The sequence below is a fragment of the Panthera onca genome, chromosome C2, assembly GCF_046562875.1.
Source record: "Panthera onca isolate mPanOnc1 chromosome C2, mPanOnc1 haplotype 2, whole genome shotgun sequence".
NCBI classification, from domain to species: Eukaryota; Metazoa; Chordata; class Mammalia; order Carnivora; family Felidae; genus Panthera; species Panthera onca.
This window is the reverse complement of record NC_138347.1, coordinates 151,988,509-152,013,811: the sequence shown is the minus strand read 5'-3', so window position 1 is coordinate 152,013,811 and position 25,303 is coordinate 151,988,509. Positions and strand designations below refer to the sequence as shown.

At 40.2% G+C, this 25,303-nt stretch overlaps 1 protein-coding gene across 3 annotated transcripts in view; it reads right to left on the bottom strand.

The window, feature by feature from the left end:
• Positions 1–24,715, bottom strand: part of SCN10A (sodium voltage-gated channel alpha subunit 10) — a 93,593-nt gene extending 68,878 nt beyond the window's left edge. For all 3 annotated transcript variants that reach the window (XM_078432478.2, XM_078432479.2, XM_078432480.2), the window contains exons 1-3: positions 24,446–24,715; positions 23,074–23,201; positions 19,970–20,050 (exon numbers count right to left, since the gene is read on the bottom strand). In XM_078432478.2, coding sequence (XP_078288604.1) covers positions 19,970–20,050; positions 23,074–23,201; positions 24,446–24,715 — 479 coding nt within the window. The remainder of the gene's footprint in view (positions 1–19,969; positions 20,051–23,073; positions 23,202–24,445) is intronic.
• Positions 24,716–25,303: the final 588 nt, after the last annotated feature.

Here is a 25,303-nt window from a genome sequence, read left to right as displayed (position 1 = left end):
TAGATAAGATAAGGAGGGGAGACACAGACTGGGGAACTCAGAGCAGTCACACAGATGGGTGGGGTGGGGACAGATTGAGGTAGCTGAGACGGTGGACAGCATCTTCAGCTCGGAAGGTGGGCAGAGGGCAACGGCAGGTGCAGAACCACCAGAAGGTCTAGAACAAGGATGTTCCTGTTCGCTGAGATGCCCAGAGGGAACCTGGAGGCCCCTTTCCCAACCTGCTGTTGACTGACATGTGGAACAGGGATAAGGTCCTGCTACATCCCTCCTCTCCAAACTTCTCTGCTTCCAGCTGTGTTTTCTTCTCCCACCGCACTTGGCCTGCAAATGTCTCGGGACTCAGGAATCCCAGTCCAAGAGCCACATGAGGCAGGAAACAGCTAGGTGTCACGGAAGAGAAAAGCATCTAAATCCATGAAAATTTTCTCTGGAGGACGGGTCTTGCCAGAGGAAGTCATATCCAACAGTCCTTTCAGTCTGCTGGGCACTTTGTGGGTTTGGAGGTGAAGACAGATCTGGAGCTGAGGTTGAGAGTAAGGTAGTGTTTCTCAAATGTTTAGAATCTCTCAGTTACCTGTGGAAGTAGTTTTCAATCTCTAGCAAGTATCTGAACCACCTGGACGGCTTGTTCAAACAGAATTCTGGGGTCCACCCTCAGAATATTCTAAATATAAGAATATTTAGTCAGTCAAGAGTAGGACCTAAGAATGTGCATTTCTAACACATCTCCAGCTGATGTTAGTGCTGCTAGACTGAGAGAATTACCCCTCTAGGACCAAAGGGATTCAGATGCACATGTAATTTTGGGTACAGTAAGTTTTTTAAATTATAAAATCATATGGGGCGCCTGGGTGGCTCAGTCGGTTAAGCATCCGACTTCGGCTCAGGTCACGATCTCACGGTCCATGAGTTCGAGCCCCGCGTCGGGCTCTGTGCTGACAGCTCAGAGCCTGGAGCCTGTTTCGGATTCTGTGTCTCCCTCTCTCTCTGCCCCTCCCCCTGTTTCATGCTCTGTCTCTCTCTGTCTCAAAAATAAATAAACGTTAAAAAAAATAAAATCAGAAACACAAACACCAGCGTTAAAAATGGAAAGATCCATTATGACAGATCGAACATACGTATTTACCTCTATCCTTTTTGAAATCCTTCTTAAATGTTGGTGGAAGGATTTTTTTTTAAAGCACAAATCCACGAGGACAAAGATAATGGAGAACACAACAACAGCATTTTGGAAACTAGGGAGCATGTGGATGGGTAGTCACTAACAAAGCAGACCCAAGAAAGCTGAAACCTGAGCCGGGAAGTGGGGACTTCCCGGAAGCAAGCCAGTCCACACTGCAGGGCTGCTCAGGACTTAGAGATGCTAAATATCTCTGAAAGTGGGATTTGGGGAAAGGGTGTCAGGTGGGGCTGGATACTGTCTGAAAGGCTTTACAAGAAGCAGCCATTCCATGAGGAACTTCCTCTTCTGCTATGGAAATAGACTGGATGTTCGTTCTTTCGAGAGTTGGACGAGAGAGACAGAGAGATTGCATGCCGAAACAGGAGTATAAAGGAAACTTTATATACTGAAAGGCACTCAGCCTGCTCATCCACCCACTCACTTCTGCTTTTAGTTAGTTTCTAGAAGCCTGTAGTCAGGTTAATGGCCCAAGAAGATGCTGTACTTTTTTCTTTTTTAATGTTTATTTATTTTTGAGACAGAGAGAGACAGAGCATGAACAGGGGAGGGGCAGAGAGAGAGAGGGAGACACAGAATCGGAAACAGGCTCCAGGCTCTGAGTTGTCAGCACAGAGCCCGACGCGGGGCTCAAACTCACGGACCGTGAGATCATGACCTGAGCCGAAGTTGGACGCTTAACCGACCGAGCCACCCAAGCGCCCCAAGATGCTGTACTTTTAATGTGAACCGCTAGCCAATGAGCATCAGGAGTTGGAAGGATGCTTCTAACACCACAGACTAAAGCAACCAAACAGGAAAGAAAGAAAAGCTAAAAAGACAACGCAGGGAGCAGAAGAAAAGCTGGGAAAAATTCTTATTAATATTTTTTAGAGAGTTAAGAAGATCCAGGATATGCAGAATAAGAACAGAAGGCTATAAAGCCTATTCAAAGAACAAAACAGAACTTTGGGAAATAAAAATATGACAGTGAAAGTAAAACATTAATAGGAGAGCTGGAAATAAAGGTGAAAGAGATCTCATAGGAAGTGGGATAAAAAGAAATGATGAGAGGTGGTTAAAAAGCATGAAAATTAGAGATGATCAGACCAGTAGGTACAATGTCTGACTAATAGATCTAGAATGAAATAGACCAAGAAAGAGACAAGAGAAAATTATCAAAGTAATAATTCAAGAAAATCTCTGCAAACTTAAGGATCTAAGTATTCAGTTAAAAATACCCACAAATGTCAAGAAAATGAATGAATGTCAACAAATTTCAGAACATTGTGCACAGACAGAAGACCCCTACTGCTTTTGAGGGAGTGAAAAATCGCAGGTCATATCCAAAGGATTAAGAATCAAAATATCATCAGATTTCTCAATGGCAACCTTAGAGGGTACAAGACAATGGAACAAATGCCTTCAAAATTTTGAGGAGAATAATTTCTCATATAGAATTTCTTCCCAAGCTCAACTGTTAGGATGAGGGTAAAATAAAGACAATTATGGATATGCAAAGTCTCCGAAAATGTGCTTTCCATCTAAGAAAGTTACCATAGGATGCTCCATCCAAACAAGAAAGCAACCAATAAAGAGGAAGATCTGGGGACGCAAGGGAGAGACAAACGGAATCCCAAAGAAAATGGAGAAGGAAAAATCTCCAGACAAGAGCTGCATATCATGTTCGAGAACACCTAGGCCGGACTGAGGCGGAAGCTAGAGGGCTCCAGGAGTGATTTCCCCAAGAAAAATGGGAACTGATGGGTAACCTGACATGATCCAATAAATTGAGGCAAGGATTAAACCCCCGGAGAAGAGCTTGGGAGCAAAGTAGTGATAAATACATAGAACATGAAGCAATGAAATCCTTATTGACTCCAGAGAGAGCAAAAATGTTGTGCTAAAGGAAAATGTCATCAAAGGACACTGCATGATACAGCTGTCATGTCATTTGCTCAGCAATTCTGTTACATAACCGTGTCTGTAGTCAGTCGATGTACATCTTGTCTGATTACCTAACCCAAAATGATAATATAACTACAGCAGGGAGACAAGTGTGAGAGGAAAGGAGTGTGGATACGTGGACCTAATTCTTTTTTTTTCCGTAACAGAAAGCCAACAGATAACATCTAAAATGGAAGAATAAAAAATACAGTATGAGTGTATGACTAGAGATAGGGAAGTATCAGAATAAAGAGGTAAAAAATCTGAGAGGACTCGCCTCTGGAAATACGGGATTAGGGGCAAAGAGAAGAGCGTGAAATTGGACTTTTTGTTAGAATCTTTATAGAACTCTGTGACCTTTTAAATCACGAGCCTGTGTATCTTATATAAAAGTAACAATCACATTAAAAAGAGAATAGCAGTAATGCCTGTTCGTATCTGCGAGAGAGAAAGAGTGTTTGAAATTATTCACGAAGAAATCTATATCGGGCTGGCTGGCTGCTTGAGCTGTCAGCTTCCATATCTTGTGGGTTCCCCCCCCCCCCCCGACTCTTTATGTTTTCTAAATTGGAAAATCTTAACTCAGAATTATAGGTTGTTGGGAAGCTTTGATGGATATTTCTGGCTTTTCAGATCAAATGCAGATCCAGAAATTATGGAGAGCATTCTGAAGACTATTTTCAGTGCTTCGCCAGAGAACGCCAGCCTAGGCTGAACACCACCCAGCGCTGGAGGGTTAAAGGTCGCAACCCGGGGGACAGGAGCCGATGGAGTCACGTCCTCTTTCTGGCGGCACTTGGCCCCGAAGGTATTTCTTCGTGTTCTGTTGCGGCATGTTGATGTGATTTTTTAAAATGCAAAAGATATTCCCGATGAAGGAAGAAAATCACTGGGTATGGAGAAAAAGTCAAGCTCTAAGCCCTGGAGCTGTTTGCCCCACTTCCTCAGTTTTAAGATATCCTGATGCCTACTCATTAAAAAATCTCGAGGTTAGGTCCTAAAGGCGAAGATCCATACTATTCAAAATCCTGAATGTATTACTAAGACACATCGCGTGTATTTGGAGAAACGGTCATTTAAAAAGGTTTTACCCCTTATTTTATTTTTTTATGAATATAATTTACTGTCAGATCGGCTCCCGTACAACACCCAGTGCTCACGCCAACAAGTGCCCTCCTCAATGGCCATCACCCATATTCCCTCTCCCCGCCCCCCCTCCACCCTCGGTTTGTTCTCTGTGATTGAGTCTCTTGTGGTTTGCCTCCCTCCCTCTCTGTTGGTAACTATTTTTTTTTCCCCCTTCCCTTCCCCCATGGTCTGAAAACACTATAAGCCTTTTTGGTTTGCCAGCCAGAGCAATTCAGTGTGGGAAAACAGAACCTCACTTTGATTTCAGCCCTGGAGGCTGAGGAAACTCACACTGTGAGGCCACAGTTTGTATTCACAATTTCCGCTGTGTTGCTCAAAGGCAGTTCAGGGTCTGAAGGCATGCTCGTGGACCCCCACTGTTTTCCACCAGTAAAGGGCGTACTGCATTTGGAAGGAACGTCTTTCATTTGTACAGTGATGCCTTTCCTTGCTGACCGTGTGGCTGGAGCTTCTTCGGTACCAATTCAATGTATCTATTTTTTTTTTTCCAATGGTGGTGAAATATACATAAAATAAAAGCCATCACCATCTTAAGTATGCAATTCAGCGGCATTAAGTACATTCACAACATTGCGTGATCACTACCACTCTCGTCTCCAGAACTTATTATCCCAAACAGAAGGTCTGTACTCCAACCACTCCCCATCCCTCCCTCCCCTGCTCCCTGGCAACCTCAATTCTACTTTTTGTCTCCATAAATTTGCCTACTCTAGGTACCTCATCTAAGAGGAATTATACAAATCATACGATTCGTCCTTGTGTGTCTGGCTGATTTTACTCAGCGTGATGTTTTAAGGTTCATCCATGTTGTAGCATGTGAATGCTGCATGAATGAATCTCATTCATCTTTAATGCTGAACAATAGTCCATTGTCCATACAATGTGTATATCACATTTTGTTTATGCATTCATCCGTCGATGGACATTTGGGCGGTTTCCTACCTTTTGGCTCTCGTGAAGAATGCCGCTATGAACATTGGTGTATAAGCTAACATACCTTTCTAAAGTTTCCAAGCTGATCTTTAATTAATTAAGCCAGAAGTCTCTTCTTTTAAAATGAGCTTCATACGATGAATAAGACAAAAAGTCATTGAGCACTTCTCTCTCACATATATGGTGCGTGTCTACAGAAAACTGATATGCCCGTAGTGTTATTAAACTGTAAAGTAAAATGTCTGCTTAGTTATATGTACATAACAGTCATTGATTTTTTTTTTTAATTTCTTAAAAAAAATTTTTTTTAATATTTATTTTTAAGGGGGGGGGCAGTAGGAGCAGGGGAGCGGCAGAGAGAGAGGGAGACACAGAATTTGAAGCAGGCTCCAGGCTCTGAGCTGTCAGCACAGAGCCCGATGCGGGGCTCGAACCCACAAACCGCGGGATCATGACCCGAGCTGAAGTCGGACGCTCAACTGACTGAGCCACCCAGGCGCCCCTTTAACAGTCATTGAGTTTAAATGGCAGTCACCTTATAAGAAATCCAGTGGTTCTGTTAAAGGAATTCTACCAATTTCTTCCTGCTTTCTTTCCAACTACAATATTTGTCATTGATTTAGAAGCGGGTTTCATGTCTTACCAGCAAGGGTATAGGAGGAATGGGCACACTATAGTTTTTGATTCTTTTCAACCTTTAACATCAAATTTGGCAATTTGTACTGGAAAGCCTGATTTTGTTTTTGTACTAAAAATAGTCAACTGGTTTAGAAGTGAGGTCAATAAGCTTTGTTGGAAAATACTATGGCAGTCTGGGTAGCTGATTATTATTATTTGATGAAAATGTTATTAGCAGATAATAAACTGGGTACTAGGACAACAGGTTCACTGATCCAATAACATTCAATGATCATCTTTCATTGTCATGCTATTTTCTCATTTATTTTTTATCTGCTTTTGTGAGATTATCCACATCCATCATCTACTTGTCTCATGACCTGCAGATTCCAGCTTTGTATTTATGACAGAGTCCATTCATTATTTACATTTGTGACCTTATTTCATATTGTGAGGTTTACTTTTTCTATTTTCATCGCTATTGTTGTATTTCTGCAAGCCACTTTTGAAATGATTCCATTTTTTGAACTGTGATATCAGGCAATGCAAGTCTAACAAATGTAAACAGTAACCGTCAGATGGTAATCAAACACATTAGGTAGAATAAACTACCCATGATCAAGTCCATGTTAACGAGTAGGAACTCTCAGTCCTTGAAGCATACACACTGTTTTTAAGAACATGAAAAGACAGAAATTCTATGAAAATTATGGTCAGTCTTACATTTCAGACTTTTAAATTATCTGTGCTTTTCCTTCTCAATCTGTCAAACGGTTTAGAGGCTAATGATTTAGAGACTTGTGACCAACAGAGCTCCCTGGATAACTTACTGAGAGACATTGTAGGGGAGGGAGAGACCTGAATTACTGTGCAAAACAGAGTGAGAGGAATCTGGAGTTCCAGGGAACAATACCGAAGGAAGACAGTGAGGCAGAGACATGGAAAAGCAACCCAAAGGGAGAATTTATGAGAGAATATTATAAATCAGCCTCATTTACCAAGATAGATCAAGTGAAATGCTGGCAAGTTGAATCCAGCAATGATCAAGCTGGAGCCATTAAAACTAGATTGGCAAATTTATTAATGTAACCTTCTATATTAACAGATGAAAGAGCTAATGACAATCTTAATAAAATAGAAATATTGATAAAAACCAACACCCACTCACAATGAAACTCTTTTTTTACATCCTTCACACACTTTCAATTTTTTGAAATTTAAATCAAAGTTAGTTAACATATAGTATAATAATAATTTCAGGAATAAAATTTAGTGATTCACCTCTTACAAGTAACACCCAGTGCTCATCCCAACAACTGCCCACCTTAATGCCCTCACCCCTTTAGCCCATCCCCCCACCCCAACCCCTCTAGCAACCCTCAGTTTGTTCTCTGTATTTAAGAGACTCTTATGGTTTGTCTCCCTCTCTGTTTTTATACTAGTTTTGCTTCCCTTCCCCTTTGTTCACCTGTTTTGTTTCTTAAATTTCACAAATGAGTGAAATCATATGATATTTGTCTTTCCCTGACTGATTAATATTCCATTGTGTATGTATATACCCCATCTTCTTCATCTGTTCATCAGTCAAAGGACATTTGAGGCCTTTCCATACGTTGGCTATTGTTGATAGTGCTGCTATAAACATTGGGGTGCATGTGTCCCTTTGAATCAGCACTCTTGTACCCTTTGGATAAATACCTAGTGCAATTCCTGGGTGGTAGGGTAGTTCTATTTTTAATTTTTTGAGGAACCTCCATACTGTGAAACTCTTTTTTAAAAAATATATTTATTTATTTTGAGAGAGAGAGAGCAAGAGCAAAAGAGGGACAGAGAGAGGGGGAGAGAGAGAATCCCAAGCAGACTGTTCTCACACCACAATCCCACATGGGGCTCAATCCCAAGAACCATGAGATCGTGACCCGAGCTGAAACCAAGAGTTGGACGCTTAACTGACTGAGCCACCCAGGTGCCCCATAATGAAACTCTTAACACACCAGAAGTGGAACGAAATTTCCATAACTTGATAAAGGCTAATTATAAAAATCCCATAATCATCATGATAATAGTGAAAATTAGAAGCATACTTTTAAAAATCAAGAGCAAAGGAAATAACACTCGTTACTGTAGATTCAATCCAGCATTGTGCTGAAGGTCTGGTCAGTTCAGTAAGACAGGAAAAACAAACAAGTGGTATAAGACTCACAAAGAAAGAAACAAGTTCATCATTATTTGCAGATGATATAATTGTTTAAATAGAAAACCCAAGAGAATCTACAGGAAAATGTTGAACTTGTTCAGGAGCTCAGCAAGGTTGTTGGGTACAAAACCAATATGCAGACATTAATAACATTGACATATTTTAGCAATAAAAATAAACACTCAAAAGGACAACCACAATGATAATGTACCTAAGGATAAGAAATGTAAGTACTTTACATAAGACATAATGTTATAGAGGAATATAAAAGAAGGCCTGTATAAATTGGGAGATATCCCATGCTGATGTGAGGAAAGGCTTATCATAAATGTGGCGATTCTCCCAATGGTAATAAATAAATTCAGTGGATCTACAATCGAAGTTTCAACAGATTGGTAAGAAAAAAGCTTGAAAACATGACCCTTCAATTGATATAGAAAAGTAAAGAGAAGGAAGAACTGATTTTCTTTTTTTTTTTAAGTTTATTTATTTATTTATTAATTTTGAGGGAAGGTGGGACAGACAGAGGGAGAGAGAGAATCCCAAGCAGGCTCTGCTGTGTCAGTGCCAAACCTGACACAGGGCTCGAACTCATGAACTGTGAGGTCATGACCTGAGCTGAAACCGAGTCAGACGCTTAACTGACTGAGCCACCCAGACGCCCCAAGCACTAATGATTTTCAAGAAGGTAAATAAGGATGGGTGTTTTGATCAACCAGATCAAACCAGATCAACCAGATCAACAGATTATCAAGCATTCGGATCAGTGGCATTCAGATCAGTGTGGTGTTGACTGATGGAGTAACAAATAAATAATCGGGAGAAACAGACCTGAGTATGCATGAGAATCTGGTGCAAGATGGAGGCAGTAGAAGGAATCACTTTGAAACAATGATCCATTAAAAATGGTGTTGGGATAATCCACACAGAAAAATATTAGAAGCTTATCTCAAGCCATGTGTGTATGCATTCAAGTCTAGGGGGTGGTGTGAAATATCTAAATGTAGAAAGAAATATTATGATGCTTAGCAGAAAATACAGAATACATTTATGGAATACTATATAGCAGTAAAAAAAAATAAATGAAATAAGTACACGTATCCACTTAGACCAGTCTCAAAATCACAGTATTGATTTTTAAAAAGCATCAGCTAAACACTGTTATTCAACATGGCATTGGAAGTTCTAGCCTCAACAATCAGACAACACCAAGGAATAAAAGGCATCCAAATTGGCAAGGAGGAAGGCAAACTTTCACTCTTCACAGATGACATGATACTCCAAATGGAAAACCCAAAATATTCTACCAAAAAACTGCTAGAACTGATCCATGAGTTCAGCAAAGTTGCAGGATATAAAATCAACGCTCAGAAATCAGTTGCATTCCTATACACCAATAATGAAGCAACAGAAAGAGAAATTAAGGAATTGATCTCACGTACAACTACACCAAAAGCCATAAAACACCTAGGAATAAACCTAACCAAAAAGGTGAAAAATCTATACACTGAAAACTATAGAAAGCTTATGAAAGAAATTGAAGAAGACAAAAAAATGGAAAAATATTCCATGCTCCTGGACTGGAAGAACAAGTATTGTTAAGATGTCAATACCACCCCCAAAAATCTATATATTCAAGGCAATCCCTATCAAAATGACACCAGCATTCTTCACAGAGCTAGGACAAACAATCTTAAAATTTGTATGGAACCAAATAGCCAAAGCAATCTGGAAAAAGAAAACCAAAGTTGGAGGCATCACAATCCCAGACTTCAAAATGTATTACAAAGCTGTAATCAAGACAGTATGGTACTGGCAGAAAAACATATGCTCAGATCAATGGAACAGAATAGAGAACCCAGAAATGGATCCACAAACGTATGGCCAACTAATCTTTGACAAAGCAGGAAAGAATATCCAATGGAAGAAAGACAGTCTCTTCAGCAAATGGTGCTGGGAAAACTGGACAGTGATATGCAGAAGAATGAACCTGGACCATTTTCTTACACCATACATAAAAATAAACTCAAAATGGATGAAAGACCTAAACGTAAGACAGGAAGTCATCAAAATCCCCGAGGAGAAAGCAGGCGAAAACCTCTTTGTCCTTGGCCACAGCAACTTCTTACTCAACACATCTCCAGAGGCAAGGGAAACAAAAGCAAAAATGAACTACTGGGACCTCATCAAAATAAAAAGCTGCTGCACAGCGAAGGAAACAATCAGCAAAACTAAAAGGCAACTGATGGAATGGGAGAAGATATTTGCAAATGACATATTCTATAAAGGGTTGGTATCCAAAATCTATAAAGAACTTATCAAGCTCAACATCCAAAAAACAAATAATCCAGTGAAGAAATGGGCAAAAGACATGAATGGACACTTCTCCAAAGAAGACATTCAGATGGCCAACCGACACATGAAAAAATGCTCAACATCACTCATCATCAGGGAAATACAAATCAGAACCACAGTGATACCACCTCACACCAGTCAGAATGGCTAAAATAAACAACTTAGGTAACAACAGATGTTACGGAGAAACATGCGGAGAAAGAAGATATTTTTTGCACTGCTGGTGGGAATGCATACTGGTGCGGCCACTCTGGAAAACATGAAGGTTCCTCAAAAAATTAAAAATAGAACTACCCTACGACCCAGAAATTGCACTACTATGTATTTGTCCAAGGGATACAGGTATGCTGTTTCGAAGGGACACATGCACCCCAACGTTTATAGCAGCATTACTGACAATAGCCAAAGTATGTAAAGAGCCCAAATGTCGATTGATTGATGAATGGATAAAGAAGATGTGGTATATATATACAATGGAGTATTACTCGGCAGTCAAAAAGAATGAAATCTTGCCATTTGCAACTACGTGGATGGAACTAGAGGGTATTATGCTAAGTGAAATTAGCCAATTAGAGAAAGACAAATATCATGACTTTGCTCATGTGAGGAATTTACGATACAAACAGATGAACATAGGGGAAGGGAAGCAAAAATAATATAAAAACAAGGAGGGGGACAAAACATAAGAGACTCAAATACAGAGAACAAACTGAGAGTTGCTGGAGGGGTTTGGGGTGGGGAGATGGGCTAAATGGGCCAGGGGCATTAGGGAGGACACTTGTTGGGATGAGCACTGGGAGTTATACATAGGGATGAATCACTGGAATCTGCTCCTGAAATCATTACAGCACTATATTCTAACTAACTCGGATGTAAATTAAAAAAACTAAAAATTAAAAATTAAAAAAAATTAAAAAAGCATCAGCTAAAGTGCACACAACATGGCATCATTCATATTCATTTGAAAAGACACGAAACAGTACTTTATGTGTGCGGTGCCAGGGAAACATTCCCCTGTTTGCCATGGGTTTAGTTTCATTTCGTGTGTTCCTTTCTAGGTAAGAAAATATGTATCTTTCCGCTGTGCTTTTCCCTGCAACCAAATTGCTGTATTTTGTCAAACGTTTCCCCAGATTCTCAGTATGGTTAGTGACGGGCATCCCAGGGCCTCAAAGGGCCTTTGGAGTGACTCTTTATGAGAGAATATAGAGAGAATATAGAATATCCCCCTGCATTTTTCATCTCCAACTGGGGTCCAATCTGATATATCCTTCCCCTCTGACTGCAGTGTATCTCCAGTTTCTTTCTTTTTTTTTCTTTTTACTTTTTAAATGTTTATTTATTTTTGAGAGAGAGAGAGAGAGGGGGGTGGGGAGGGGCAGAGAGAGAGGGAGACACAGACTAGAAAGCAGGCTCCAGGCTCTGAGCTGTCAGCATAGAGCCTGACATGGGTCTTGAACTCACGAACTGCGAGATCATGACCTGAGCTGAAGTCAGATGCTTAACCAACTGAGCCACCAGGGCGTCCCTCCAGTTTATTTCTGAGCGTGCGTGCGTGTGCGCACACACACACACACACACACACACACACACACACACACATATATATATATATATATATATATATATATATATATGAAACAAGCAGATAGATAGGCAGGCAGGCAGTCTTTACCAGCAGGCAGCAGTATAAAGCTAATGTTTCAGGGATGTATAATGTCTGGGGAGGGAGATAAGAGATGGGAAACGCTTGTGTCCAAAACATTGTATCAAGAACAGGGTGGTAGGAACCAGCTTCTGATTCCTCACTGGCTATGATCTCCTCAAGAATACACAGCATGATCTTTGTAGCCCCAGTCTATCCCAGGGACATTTATCCTTTTCCTTTGGGCTCCCAGCAACCAATGGCTGTTATCAGTTTGCATTTCAAAAATAAAATCTGGAATCTGATAATTTTCATGAGGCCAGGATGCTGAACATCCTCCAATACCTGCCACATAAGTTTCTAGAAATAAAACCAGAGAGGTGGATTTTTATCTCTTATATATGTATATATTTTTTCAACGTGTGTTTATAAAAGAAGATTTGTCAACAATTCAGTTCATGCAAAATCTGATAAAGAATGAATTTAATAATAGTGGGCATGGAAATTGGTACAACCTTGGAAAACAGTTTGGTGATATCTCAAAAATTAAAACCGCATGTCCCTTTGACCCAGTCATTCCACTTCTGAGAATTTGTCCCTCACATGTACCCATGTTACTGTGCAAAGATATGAGTAAGGAAGGATACTCACTGAAGAATCGTGATGGCAAAATATGAGGATTATCTTGATTAGGGCCAACATAAATGCCTATTAATAGGATAATAGTTAAATAAACTTGGCCTCATCCATGTAAGTGAAATCTATTCAATTTCTATGGAACATAGGCTGGTAGGATTTTTGCTGGGATTTCATTGACTCTGTAGATTAATTTGGGTAGCACTGGCATTTTAACAGCTGGTGAGTCTTCTAATCCCTTCCTTAACATGAGATATTGTTAATTTTTTAAATATTCATTTATTTATTTTGAGAGAGAGAGAGCGCATACGTGTGTGAGCAGGGAAGGGGCAGAGAGAGAATACTAAGAAGGCTCTGTGCTGTCAGTGCAGAGCATGATGTGGGGCTTAGTCCCGGTGACCATGAGATCATGACCTGAGGCGAAATCAAGAGTTGGATGCTTACCGGACTGAGCCACCCAGGAGCCCTGAGATGTTGTTCAAGTTATTTGATGCTTCTAAAATTTCTCTCAGTAGTGTGTTGTCATCTTTCAGTATAAATGTCTTACACATACATTTTACAACAGCTTTTGGATTTATTATTTCTACTGTTTTTCTATTTCTTAACTTGCTCTTTTTTCTTTTACATTATTAATTCATTTTCCTTTCATTTATTTTATTTTTCTTTTTTTAGCTTTATATCAGGTGCTTAAATAATTCTCTTCATTTTATACTGATATAAATATTCTCTGCTTCAATACTATGGATTAACCCCTAAATACATCTTTAACCTTATAGGTGCTGGGTATAGTTTTTAAATTTTTTCTTCCCTAGAAATTCTATAATTTGAGTTAGTAGTATTTTTTAATCTAAGAGTTTAAAGGTTTTCAACATTACCAAATGGAAAGGCCTTTCTTTTTTTTTTCTTCTAATTTTATTATTACTTTATCACAGTGTGATGGGAGAATGTTGCCTGTATTATTGTTGAAGCTTTGTTGTGATTTAACATTTGGTCAATATGTACGGCAGTATATTCTCCATTTTTCCGGGAAAATGGAGTTTGATATATATTAATCAGATGTGTTTATGAATTACATATTCAGGTCATCTATATCTTTACATACTTTTTAAACACTTGGTCTGTCATAGGCAGAAATTAATTATACTCTCTGGTCCTTGTAATGTTTTTGTCTATTTACCTTTATACTGTTATGATTTTTGATTTATGAACACCGGCGCCACATTATTTGTTGCAAAGACACACATTACTCTTTTGGATTATTTTGCATTACAAAGTGTCATTTTCATCCTGTTTAATGAGTTTTGGCTCAAATTTCACCTTCTTTGATATTCACACCTCATGTCCCTCCTTCCTGTATGCCTTTGCTTATATCTTTGTCCATCTTTTTTTTTAAGTTTATTCATTTATTTTGAGACAGAGAGAGAGAGAGAGAGAGAATGTGGGGGAGGGGCAGAGAGAGAGGGAGAGAGAGGACCCCAAGCTGACAGAGCAGAGCCCCACGCGGGACTCAATCTCGTGAACCATGATCAAGAGTTGGACACTTAACCGACTGAGCCACCCAGGTGCCCCTGTGCACTCTTGAATTTTGACTTCTCCATATGACCTGGAGCAGTATACTGGTTATTCAACATACTGGATATTGCTTTGTTATGTCACATATTTGTGAATATGTGTGATTTGTTTTTGGAACAGAGGAGTCAAATCCATTTATATTTATTGACACGACAGATTTGCTTGATCTTTGTTTATATAACTTCAAGTTATATATTTAATAGTTCTTTAAAAATATGGTATTGTGTGACATGTTTGATTTGCTTCTTGTGCCCAGATGATTCTAAATTTAGAACAGTGTTTATTTTAGTTCTATTGGTTGCCTTTATAAGTACAAATTCATAATTATAACTAAAACCGTGTAGTGCATTTTCCTTAGTACACTATCTATATAATATCTCTTGTTTCCATTTGTTAACTCTCTTTCTTTTCCCACCCACTTTATGCATCACCTGATTGTGTTTAATCGTACGCTTTTGGTGCTTACCTTTATACTGTTAGATAGAATCATTTTTCCTTCCTTGATTTGTCTACTTTAAAGAATACTCTTTCACTTCTTGCTATTATAGAAGCAGCAGCAAGTGAGCGTACCCCGCTCCCACGTTCTTTCCTCCTTCCACTCCCAGTTATTGTTACTTGTATTGTGTCCACATTTTCAGGGCCTCTGTGGTTTTAGGGGGTAAAATGCCTCCATCGTCATTTTTATCCCTCTCTGCGGGCATCTCCTTTAACAAGTCCTGATGAGCTGAGTCATTCTGCCAGGCCTCCGCCCACTTCTGGCCTTCCGAGATTGTTTTGACATCTTTGTCCTCCGTGCTTTTCTTTCTCCTTCTCTTTGTTCTTGTATATTTATACCATTCTTATTCCCATGCTGTCATTTTATTGGCGTTCTGAGAGGGTTGGGGTAAAACATATGTATGCCATCTTCCATATTTAACCAGAATCCCCAAATAACTCTTACTTTTGAAAGAAAATGCTTTGCCTTAAAAGTTCAAAATAAGGATAGAGATTTTTACATGCTATATGATCTCAGCCTATATATAGTTAAGAAAACTGCAGGCCCCAAATGGTGCCACTTAGAGTTCTCAAACCAGGGCTTAAAACCCAATCTTTACGGAGTTTCCATCTCCCCTTGACTGGTCAGCCGGGAAATTGTTCTTTCTATCAGCACCGAAGAGTCTGTCACTGGGGTCATCTCCATCCCCAAAAGAAAGGTGAGGTGATCTACATGAGAAGACACCTGCTTTTTCCCCTAGCAAGCTGCCTCCTCTGGAAGAATCCTTTTCCTTTGCTAATAACTTTCTTACCCTCATTCCCCTACCTATAAAAACCTTCTACTTTGTACAACTCCTCTCTACTTGCTAGATAGGCTGCTGCCTGGTTCACCAATCATTTGATAAAGCCAATTAGATCTCCAACTTTATATATATGGAGAGAGAGAGAGAAAGGGAGAGAGAGAGGAAGAGACAGAGAAAGAGAGAGGAGAGAGAGAGAGAAGGAGAGAGAGAATAAGCTAAAATACCAACATTTCTCGATCTAATTACTCTCTTCTGATTTATATTTTTCAGTAGTCTGTATTTTACGCAATGGCCGTTTTTAAAAAATCATTTTGTTTTTAAGCTTTTTAGTATGATATGTAATGTGCGTGATAAAAATGCACATGGACCATAAATTAACTGTAAAATGGAAGCTTGCACATTAGCTTGGGCTACCATAAAACACACCATAAACTGAGTGGTCAAAAACACACCATAAACTGAGTGGTCAAACAGAAGTTGCCTTCTCACAGTTCCAGAGGCTGGAAATTGGAGATGAGGGTCTCTCCTGGCCAGGCTCTGGTGAGAACCCTCTTCTTGGTTGGCTAAGGACTGATTTCTTGCTATGTCCTCACATGACAGAGAGAGAGTCCTGGAATCCATTCCTCTTCTTACAAGGACACTGGTTCTATTGGATCACGGCTCTGCCCTTCTGACCTAATTTAACCTTGTCACCTCCTTAAAGGTCCCTTCTCCAATACAGTTACTTGGGTTAGGGCTTCAACATATGGGTTGGGGGGGGGGGGGGGTAGCATAATCCAGTCCATAGTGGCTGTGTGACAACTACTCATGTCACTAAATGGAACATTATGAGCACCCCATAAGCCCCTTCCCAACTATGTCCTCCCTCCCCTGCCCTAGAGATTTTATTTATATTTTTACCTCCAAGTAAGCACCTCTAAACAAAATAGTTAAGTTCTGCTTGTTTTTAAATTTTGTATAAACGGAATCATACTTATGTAATCTTTTATGTCTGGCTTTTTTCCTCCTTGTTTTGTGGAACAGTAATTTACTCATTTTTATTGCTATACATTATCCCATTTTAAGAATATAAGAAGGATATTTAATGCACCAAAAATTTTTGGACATTTGGGTTGTTTCCAGTTTGGGGCTTTTATGGACAGTGTTCATAAACTTTCTCGTAGCTATATCCTGGTGCCCATACATATTTCTGTTGAGTTTATGTACCTAAGAGTATAATTAAGAATCACAGTATATGTGTGTCTTCACCTTTATTTGAGGATATCCACTGATTTCCAAAGATGTACAAATTTACATTTCCACCAGCGGTATATGAGTTTTTGTTGTTCCATACCCTTAATACTTGCTATTGTCACAATTTAAAATTTTCCTCATCTGATGAGTAGATAATAATCTCTCAGTGCAATTTTTAAGTGTTTTTTTTTAAAGTTTATTTATTTATTTTGAGAGACAGAGAATGTGGGAGGGCAGAGAGAGAGGGAGAAAGAGAAAATCTCATGCGGGGCTCAAACCCATGAACCATGAGCTGAAATCAAGAGTCAGGTACTTAACTGACTGAGCCACCCAGGTGTCCCAATCTCTCTCCGTGTAATTTTAACTCGCATTTCCTTGGTTAAGAAAAAGGTTAAGGATATTTTCATATGTGTATTGACCATTTGGGTTTCTGCTTTTGTGAAATATCTATACAAATATTCTGCTCACTTCAAAATTGGTTGCTCTGATGTATTTCTAATTGACTTGCAGGATCAGTCTTCTGTATATAAACACTTTTTAGGTATATGTGTTGCAAATATCTCTTACTCAGTAGGCTTGCTTTTTCACTCTTACAAAGTTGCCTTCTCATGAACAGACATTCTTAATTTTAGTAAGCTACACTGTATCAGTTTTCCCCTCTGTGGTTAGTGCTTCTTGTGGGAATGTAATAAATCTTCCCCTAACCTGAGGTCATGAAGAAATTCTCCTTTTGTTTTTGCCTAAAAGCCTTCTGTTTTTGTCTTTCGCAAAAAACTTTATTCACCCACCTAGAGTTGATTCTTGTATGCAGCATAAAGTTGGATGTTCAAAGTAATTTTTCTATCGAGATACTGAATTCTCCAGCATCTCATGTTGAGGACTGCCCTGTCTCCACTGTTCCGCGGTGCTGCCTTTAACGCAAATTCGATGCCTGTATGCGAGCCAACTATTCCGTCCCACTAGTCTGACTAATCTTACCCTCCACTGCACCTGGTTTCAATTATTGGAGCTTTAGGGTACATTCGTACACCCAGTAGGGCCAGTTTTCTTCTCCCACCTTGATTTTCTTCCTCAAAAGCGTCTTGGCTATCATTTGCTCTTTACATTTTTAGATAAATCTTAAAGTCAATTCATTGAGTAATAAAAAAAAAAAACTTGTTGGGATTTTGATTGGGCTCGCATTAAATTCATTAGTCATTTTGAGGAGTCTTACAATATTGTGACTTTGAATCCGGGAATATAATACATCTCTCCATGTATTGGGTTTTCTGTCATATCACTCAGTATTTTTCATAATTTTCTTTGTAGAGATCTTACTCATACTTTGATAATCTTGTTTCTAGATACTTTTATTGTAAAATGCCACTGTAAATGGTATTTTTTAAATTTATTTTTTATTTATTTTTGTAAATGGTATTTTAAAAAACCATTGTTTCTTGCTAGATATAGACATGCAATTCATTTACGTATATTAATGTGTACCCAGGTACCTTGTTATGCTGTCTTGTTAACTTTAATAGTTTATCTCTAGATTATGTTGGTTGTTTTATGCACACAATTGTATTATCTGCAAATCATGGTATCTTTGCTACTTCTTTTCTTATTCTTTCTTTTCCTTGCCTTCCTATGCTGGCTAGGCTCTCCTTTACAAAGTTAAATAGAACTGATGAAACAGACATCTTTCTTTTTTTTCTTTTTGTTTCTGATCTCAAATGGAGAGCTGGCCATGTTTCACAATTAAGTATGATATTTTCTACCTCCTTCAGTGTCATTACCCCTCACCAGAGCACAGCCATTCCCTATATTCCTTCCTTTCTAGATATTTCTAATCACAAACATATCAAACTTTATCAAATGATTTTTCAGCATCAATTAAGATGACTACATGATTATTCTCTCTAATCTATTCATAAAATAAAACACAGGGGCACCTGGGTGGCTCAGTCGGTTGAGCATCTGACTTCGGCTCAGGTCATGATCTCACGGTTGACGAGTTCGAGCTCCACATCACGTTCTGTGCTGACAGTTCAGAGCCTGAAGACTGCTTAGGATTCTGTGTCTCCCTTTCTCTGTGTTCCTCCCCCACTCCCACTCTCTCTCTGTCTCTCGAAAATAAAGATTTTTTGAAAATTAAAAGAAAGAAATAAAGCATATATTGGACCCTTGAACAACACAGGAGTTAAAGGCACTGACCCCCTGCACAGTAAAAATCTACATATAAGTTTTGACTCCCAGAAGCTTAACTACTAATAGCCTACTGTTGACAGAAAGCCTTACCGAGAACATCAATAGTCAATTAACACATATTTTGCATGTGATATGTATTAGAGACCATCTTCTTACAGTAAAGTAAGCTAGCAAAAAGAAAATGTTATTAAGAAAAGGAAGAGAAAATACATTTACAGTACTATACTATATTTATTGAAAAAATCCATGTAAAAAGTGAACACGCACCAAACCTATATTGTTTAAGGGTTAACTGTATTTTCTATTGTGGCATGCATTAATGTTATAATCAGAAAAAATAATTTTTTTAAATTTAAAAGGTGAAAAAAGACAAAGCTCTACAGAGTTCCTATTATTATACCAAAGGTACGTCAGTCTTGCACTGAGCTAGGGGCACCTCTCTCGGATTTGTTGGTGCAGGATGTTTCTGGAAAGGCCCCGCTATGTTCTGAAACTACAGAGGTTCCATCTGCTAACCCAGGGAAATAGAATATTCTCAGGAATATTAAGGGCACTTTGAAGTGTATGAGCCATGATAACATAAATAGCTTCATTCACGGGTAATTTTCTGAATATGTTCCGGAACCATTTTTTCTTCATTCCATCTCAATTTTGCTCCTGCCTCTCAGAGTAAGCCTTCCCTAAACTTGGTTGATGTGTGTACCTAGCAGGTGAATGTGGGGAGTGGGTGGTGGCAAGGCTCATCTGCCCAGGCCACCCCAGACTAATGAAATCAGACCCTCTGGGACTGAGACCCAGGCATTAATATGTTAAAAATCTCCCCCAGGGGATTCCAAGGTTGAGAACCACTAATCTGCAGTTCTTCAAAGCTGACAATCACATGTGTGTTTATGAACCAAAGTCCACAGAAGAAGGAAGTATCTAACCATCATAAAGTCTGCAATACTCAAACGAGACCAGCAGGAAAAAGACAAGAAAAAAAGCCACCAAGTGAAGGAAGAGACAAAGAGGACAGAAAGAGGAGGCACAGGAAGGACAGTGACAGCAAATCTACTTACTCAATTCTCTCTGGAAGCTCGGTTTGGGTCATGCCCACACAATTGACCAAAATAGTGACCGTAATAAATAAACTGAACCACCTGAGAGGGCTGCGTTAAGGAAAAGCTGAGAGTCACCATGTTTCTCTGACATCATCCATGATCACCTTGACACTGAACTACTAAATTCATAGCTTTTAGCTAGGATCAGCTTTATGGCCTTGTCACATAGCAAGTGCTGGCATTTACTGAGTGCCTATCCTGGGCTGGCTACTTCATCCACATTATTTCTAATACAACTGAACCTATAGGGAGCTATTCTATCTACATGTTGGAACTAAGAGAATGGGCTGAAAAAGCTTAAATAATTTTTCCTAGGTCATACAGCCAGTCAACCATGGTGCTGAGATGTGACCTCAGATTGTTTGATAACAGAACCCTGAGCAAGAAGGAAGGAAACAAGAATCCTTTCTCCAAAATGGCCTGCTGCCCAGACACCTTCATTTCACTCTACAATATATTCTGGAATTACATCCAGCCAATGCCTCTTTTTTCCCAAAAGATAAAGAAAATACTCCTAAGAAGTCAGAGGTAAAGGGAGGGTTACCAGCTTTCATGGGAATTAATTCAGTCAGATTGTTTTCCTGACTTAGCTGAGATCAGTCACACTGAGGAAACAGACCTCTGGCTAGGAATGGTGGGGGCAGGCACAGGAAGGAAAATGCTGGATCCAGGAGAAAATTCCAGAGAGGAAATTTCCAGGAGAAAATTCCAGATGGAATCAAGCTGTGGTAGACAACTCTGTATAAACAGAGAGAAGAATTTTCGAGGTTGCACCAAGGGACTACCACAAAGGGAAGGAGATAGTGAGGAAGGCGAGTGGAAAGGGGTAAATAGATGGAAAGAAAGGTTGGTAGAGAAAACCCAGAGATCAATTTCTCCCGTTGGACATTTTTTCTCAGGACTAGCGTGGGTTCCTAACAATTACTTCCTAAAGAAAAACAAAGCCCAAAGATAAGCTTGACCTACAGAGAGAGTGAACGACTCATCTTTCATCATTTCAGTTTGAGCAGAAGTATTTAAAGCTATTTTAGTTTTCTGTAAATGTCTTTAATGTGCCCTGTTTTACAGTTACTTAGGAACACATCTATTCTGAAAAGGGAAATTCTGCTAATTAAACCATATTTTCCTGTTGACTTGCAATTAAATTAAGAAATGTGTTCACATGGGGGGAAAATGTTAACCCAAGGATTAAATTAAAATTGTATCTCCAACTCCACAAACCTTTAAAAGTAATGTATTAGGTATAACGTTACTTGTGGAAACATGCATAGAAAATTTGATTAGAATTACAGTTTTGGTGAGATATTAATAATAAGACATGGAGAATTCCATAGCTTGAAGAATATCTTTTGGGAGTGCAGCTACCAAGTTCATAAGATTTAAATATACAAATGCAGGCTTTTGCGAGAAGGAGACTCTCAACGGCTTTTCTGTCCAGCTATGACTCCATCCAGCAATTTTGATTCATCAAACCTCAAGATGAAAAGAATATGCACTGGTCACTTGGCTCTTTAAAGGGATTTTATTTCTAATTAGCTGTTTCTTACAGCTGATTAAGATGTAACTCAACCAGGATGCGTGGAGAGGAGTTTGTATATTTGCCGTTTTTCTTTATTTGTAGTTTTTATGTAATTGGATATGTATTTAAAAAAAAACACCCAAGTAGAGACGACATACTGAGCGAATAAATTACCTCAGTTCATTTCCATTAACTGCCTACTTACTTATCGCTGATACTGTTCTAGGCAGGATGCAGGCTGGACCTCTTAACTGGCTGTGTGACCTTGGACAATTTATTTAATGCCTTTGAATAATAGTTGCATCATCTGTAAAATGGGGATGCTAGTCCCTTCTTCAAAGGTTTCTGTACCTGTGACCGTGATGATGCTTAGGAGGTATTTAGCAAATGGCAGCCTACTGTTACCATTACATATCCTTATATAGGACCAGAAAATCCAAGACTGAATTAAGAAAATATAACTCCCACCACGTGGCCACAAAGGCAAAGAAAATATAATGCAAGTACACGGAGCAGCAAAGTTTCACACTGAGAGGAGTCCTTGCCAGTTACCCGCTGGCTGAGCGCTGTCCAGCAATCCAGCAAGCTGCCCCAGAATGGCAGGGAGAGAGCTCCTTTTACTGGAGTCTCCCAAGAAGAGGCTGGTTACCATCTGTCAGGCAGCTGAGGCAAGGCTGTTCTTGCAAATCAACCTCCTGGAAGCCAGGGCTGAATTTGTCATTAGGAACTTCCAATTTGGACAGTCACCAGGGAAGATCCTTGGAAACCGAGCCAAAGTCTCTTTTTTGACCTAGTTTGGCTTGCCTTGAGAAACAAAACAAAATAAACCAAAAACTGAAGGCAGATTCTGGAGCTCCCTAAAAGCAGTTAATAAAACACAGACATTTGACTGATTTGTCTCTAACCATTACCATATTCCCCAGTGACATGAACCTTGGACTACTGACATTTTTTTGGTCTACTGACCTTTTTAACCTGCTTGCAGTTTGGGGTAGCTTGGGATGTTGGCCGTGCCCCATGACCAATGTGGTCCCCCTGAGACAATCTATGCTCCACCCACTGTGGTCTGTCCTCTTTGTCCTCTGGCAGGTCTTGTTTTTTTGCCCAATAAACAGCCACTTCCCAGCACGGCTAAGGCACAGAGTAACAACCCATGCTTATCTCATCTGCCCAAAGACTGGTTATTCTTCTGACTGGTTATTATGTCGTGAGACGAGCAGGCCTCATATGGCAAAAATGTGCCTGGCTTTGCATCAGCAAAGCTCCTTCATAAGCAGGACATTTTTGGGGTCGTGCGTGCATAGGTGTGTCCCAACTAGTTTAGGTGAACCCAAACCCACCTGTGGCTTGCATGAGCACCTCCTCTGTCTTGGGACTGCTATTGAACACATTAAAGCCACAAACACTTTTTCCTTCCAATTTAATGATTTCATTGTTTCAGGATTCAATTAGAGAAAACCTCGACTGCTAACCTCTGAAGAAGGTACTGGACACTGGGCAAAGCCTGATTCTAAAAGGAATCATGTGGAAGAAGCAACAGTGCAAAGGATATGAGTGGACAGACACTTTGATGGCTGTTCTTCTGATCAGGTTGAAAGGACTGAATAACCACAGGGCCCGAGTTGCACTAAACCGAGAAATGGTCCTCCCTTTGTTCAGCACCATAAACGTCTACAACAAAACAAAGCAGAAGGACCTACAGTGAGAAGCATGGTCTTCACACAACCAGGTTTTTAAGCATGCATGTTGTCATCTCGGGCTTGTGAGCAAGAAGGGTTCTGGGAACCATGCATCCATCAGTGGAGAGCCAAGTGGAAGGGTAGAGTTAGAAGGGATCGGGGATAAAGAGCCATATCCTCACCTTCCTAGCAAGACCCCAGTCCCCATGGATGACTGTGCATCAGGATGAGCCCATTAATAGTGCCCAATGGGCAGGCAGCTGACCTGGGGCTGGTAGGATGCATCAGGCCCACAGCCAGGATTCTGGCAGCAGGAAGGTGGGTCTGGCTGCATTACATTCCTCTTCTGATCAGTGGATCATCCCTGGTGCTGGGGTACTCCCTCTACTCTCCATTTTCTAGGTCTTGCTTTTGAAACCCTCCACTGGTTCCCTGTGAGCATCTGGGAAGGTAAGGGCTCTTGGCCCATGAGAAGAGGGAGAAAGACATTCCAGTGCCTTTTTATTTTCTCTGTAGATCATATTTGAGATGGCTAACTCATGTCCCTCAACTCCCAAACATGCACACATTTTTTTTTTTTTTTTTTTTTGGCTGTGTGGAACATCTAAGACACAATACAAACAGGGAAATTGTCATGAACCAGCTCTTACTTAAACTAGTGGTTCTCAAATGTTTTGATTTCAGGACCCTTTAACACTCTCAAAAATTATTGAGGACCCCAAGGAGTTTTTGTTACTGTTTATACCCTTTTGCTTATACTGCGTGTGTGAGTGTGTGTGTGTGTGTGTGTGTGTGTGTTACCCCCGAACCCACTGAAACAGTTTTGGGAACCCCAGGCGTTCTGAGATAATACTTTGAGGACCACTGGTTTAAACCATCCTAATTTCTGTTACCCTTCCATACTCTACCCCCACCTGCAACCTCAGGATCTCTGCTCCCCACTTGCAAAGAGACCCAACAGGAGATCCTAGGCCAGTGGTCATCCAAGAGAATAGCCAGCTTCCTCTGAAAAATTTACAGCAATTGTTGCTTTTGAGGATTTGAGTTTAATTAGCCTCTCCCATAAATATTATAAAGATGCAAAGAGTGTCAAAGAGATGAGTTGGGTATATTTGTCATTAACTGAGTCTAGCTGATAGCCACATCATCCAGGTGCAGGAGAACTCCCTAGGCTGAGTGGGGCAGAGGCTTCCTCTCCTAGAACTGAGAACAGCCTTTCAAGCCAGTCACCCTTACCCGGTGTGTGCTGTAGAAGGGGTCCAGATCCTCCAGGGGCTCCCCAACCAGCTCTGCAGGGAGATCACCATAGAACTTGGGCAGCTGGTTGCAAGCTTTCAAGTCTAGCTGGGGCCGAGGCTTCTCTTCTTGGTCCTTCTGCTCTCTGTGCTTATCTTTGGCTTTCTTTGCTGCCTGCTTGGCAGTAATTCGCTTTTCAATCTCCACCAGGGACTCTGGAGTGAATCGACGGAAGTTGGTAGTTTCCAGGGACCCAAAGGGGAATGCCATCTTCTCATTCTTTTTCAGGAAGAATTTATACTCTTATGAGAGTGGATATCACCACAGAGAGGTAACAGCCTGCCCACTGGCCCTCTCCCTCCAGTTCTTTCCTAACTGACACTTTGTTGCTAGAACAGCCTCCTGACCCAGTTCCTTCCTCAGTAACTCACACAGAGCTCTCCCCAGAGCCTTACTGCCCTGTGGAACTCTTGGGAGACTGTTTATTCCATCCTCCTCCAGGCATCTCAGGATCAAGCTATGCCCTCCATGAGCTTATAAAGCATTACTCCTTCGTCTTTTGTAACACCACCACCACTGCCACCATCACCACTGCATGATTTAGCCATACTGCCCTCTCTTCTTGTTTCTATCACCACTGAGCAGTAGGCACTCTCCTGCATTCATTAAAGACTGGCTCATGTGATCTGTGGCAAAAATAATGCTAGTAAAAAGTTCCCCCTTTGAGAAGCATTTGTTTAAAAGTATGGAAGGCATTAGCATGTTTTATTGTCCTTTTGTTATGCACTGGGTGCTTTTAAGAAGGGACAACCATTCCTAGATGTGACAGCAAGAGAGAGAAGAAAGCCCAGCTCCTTG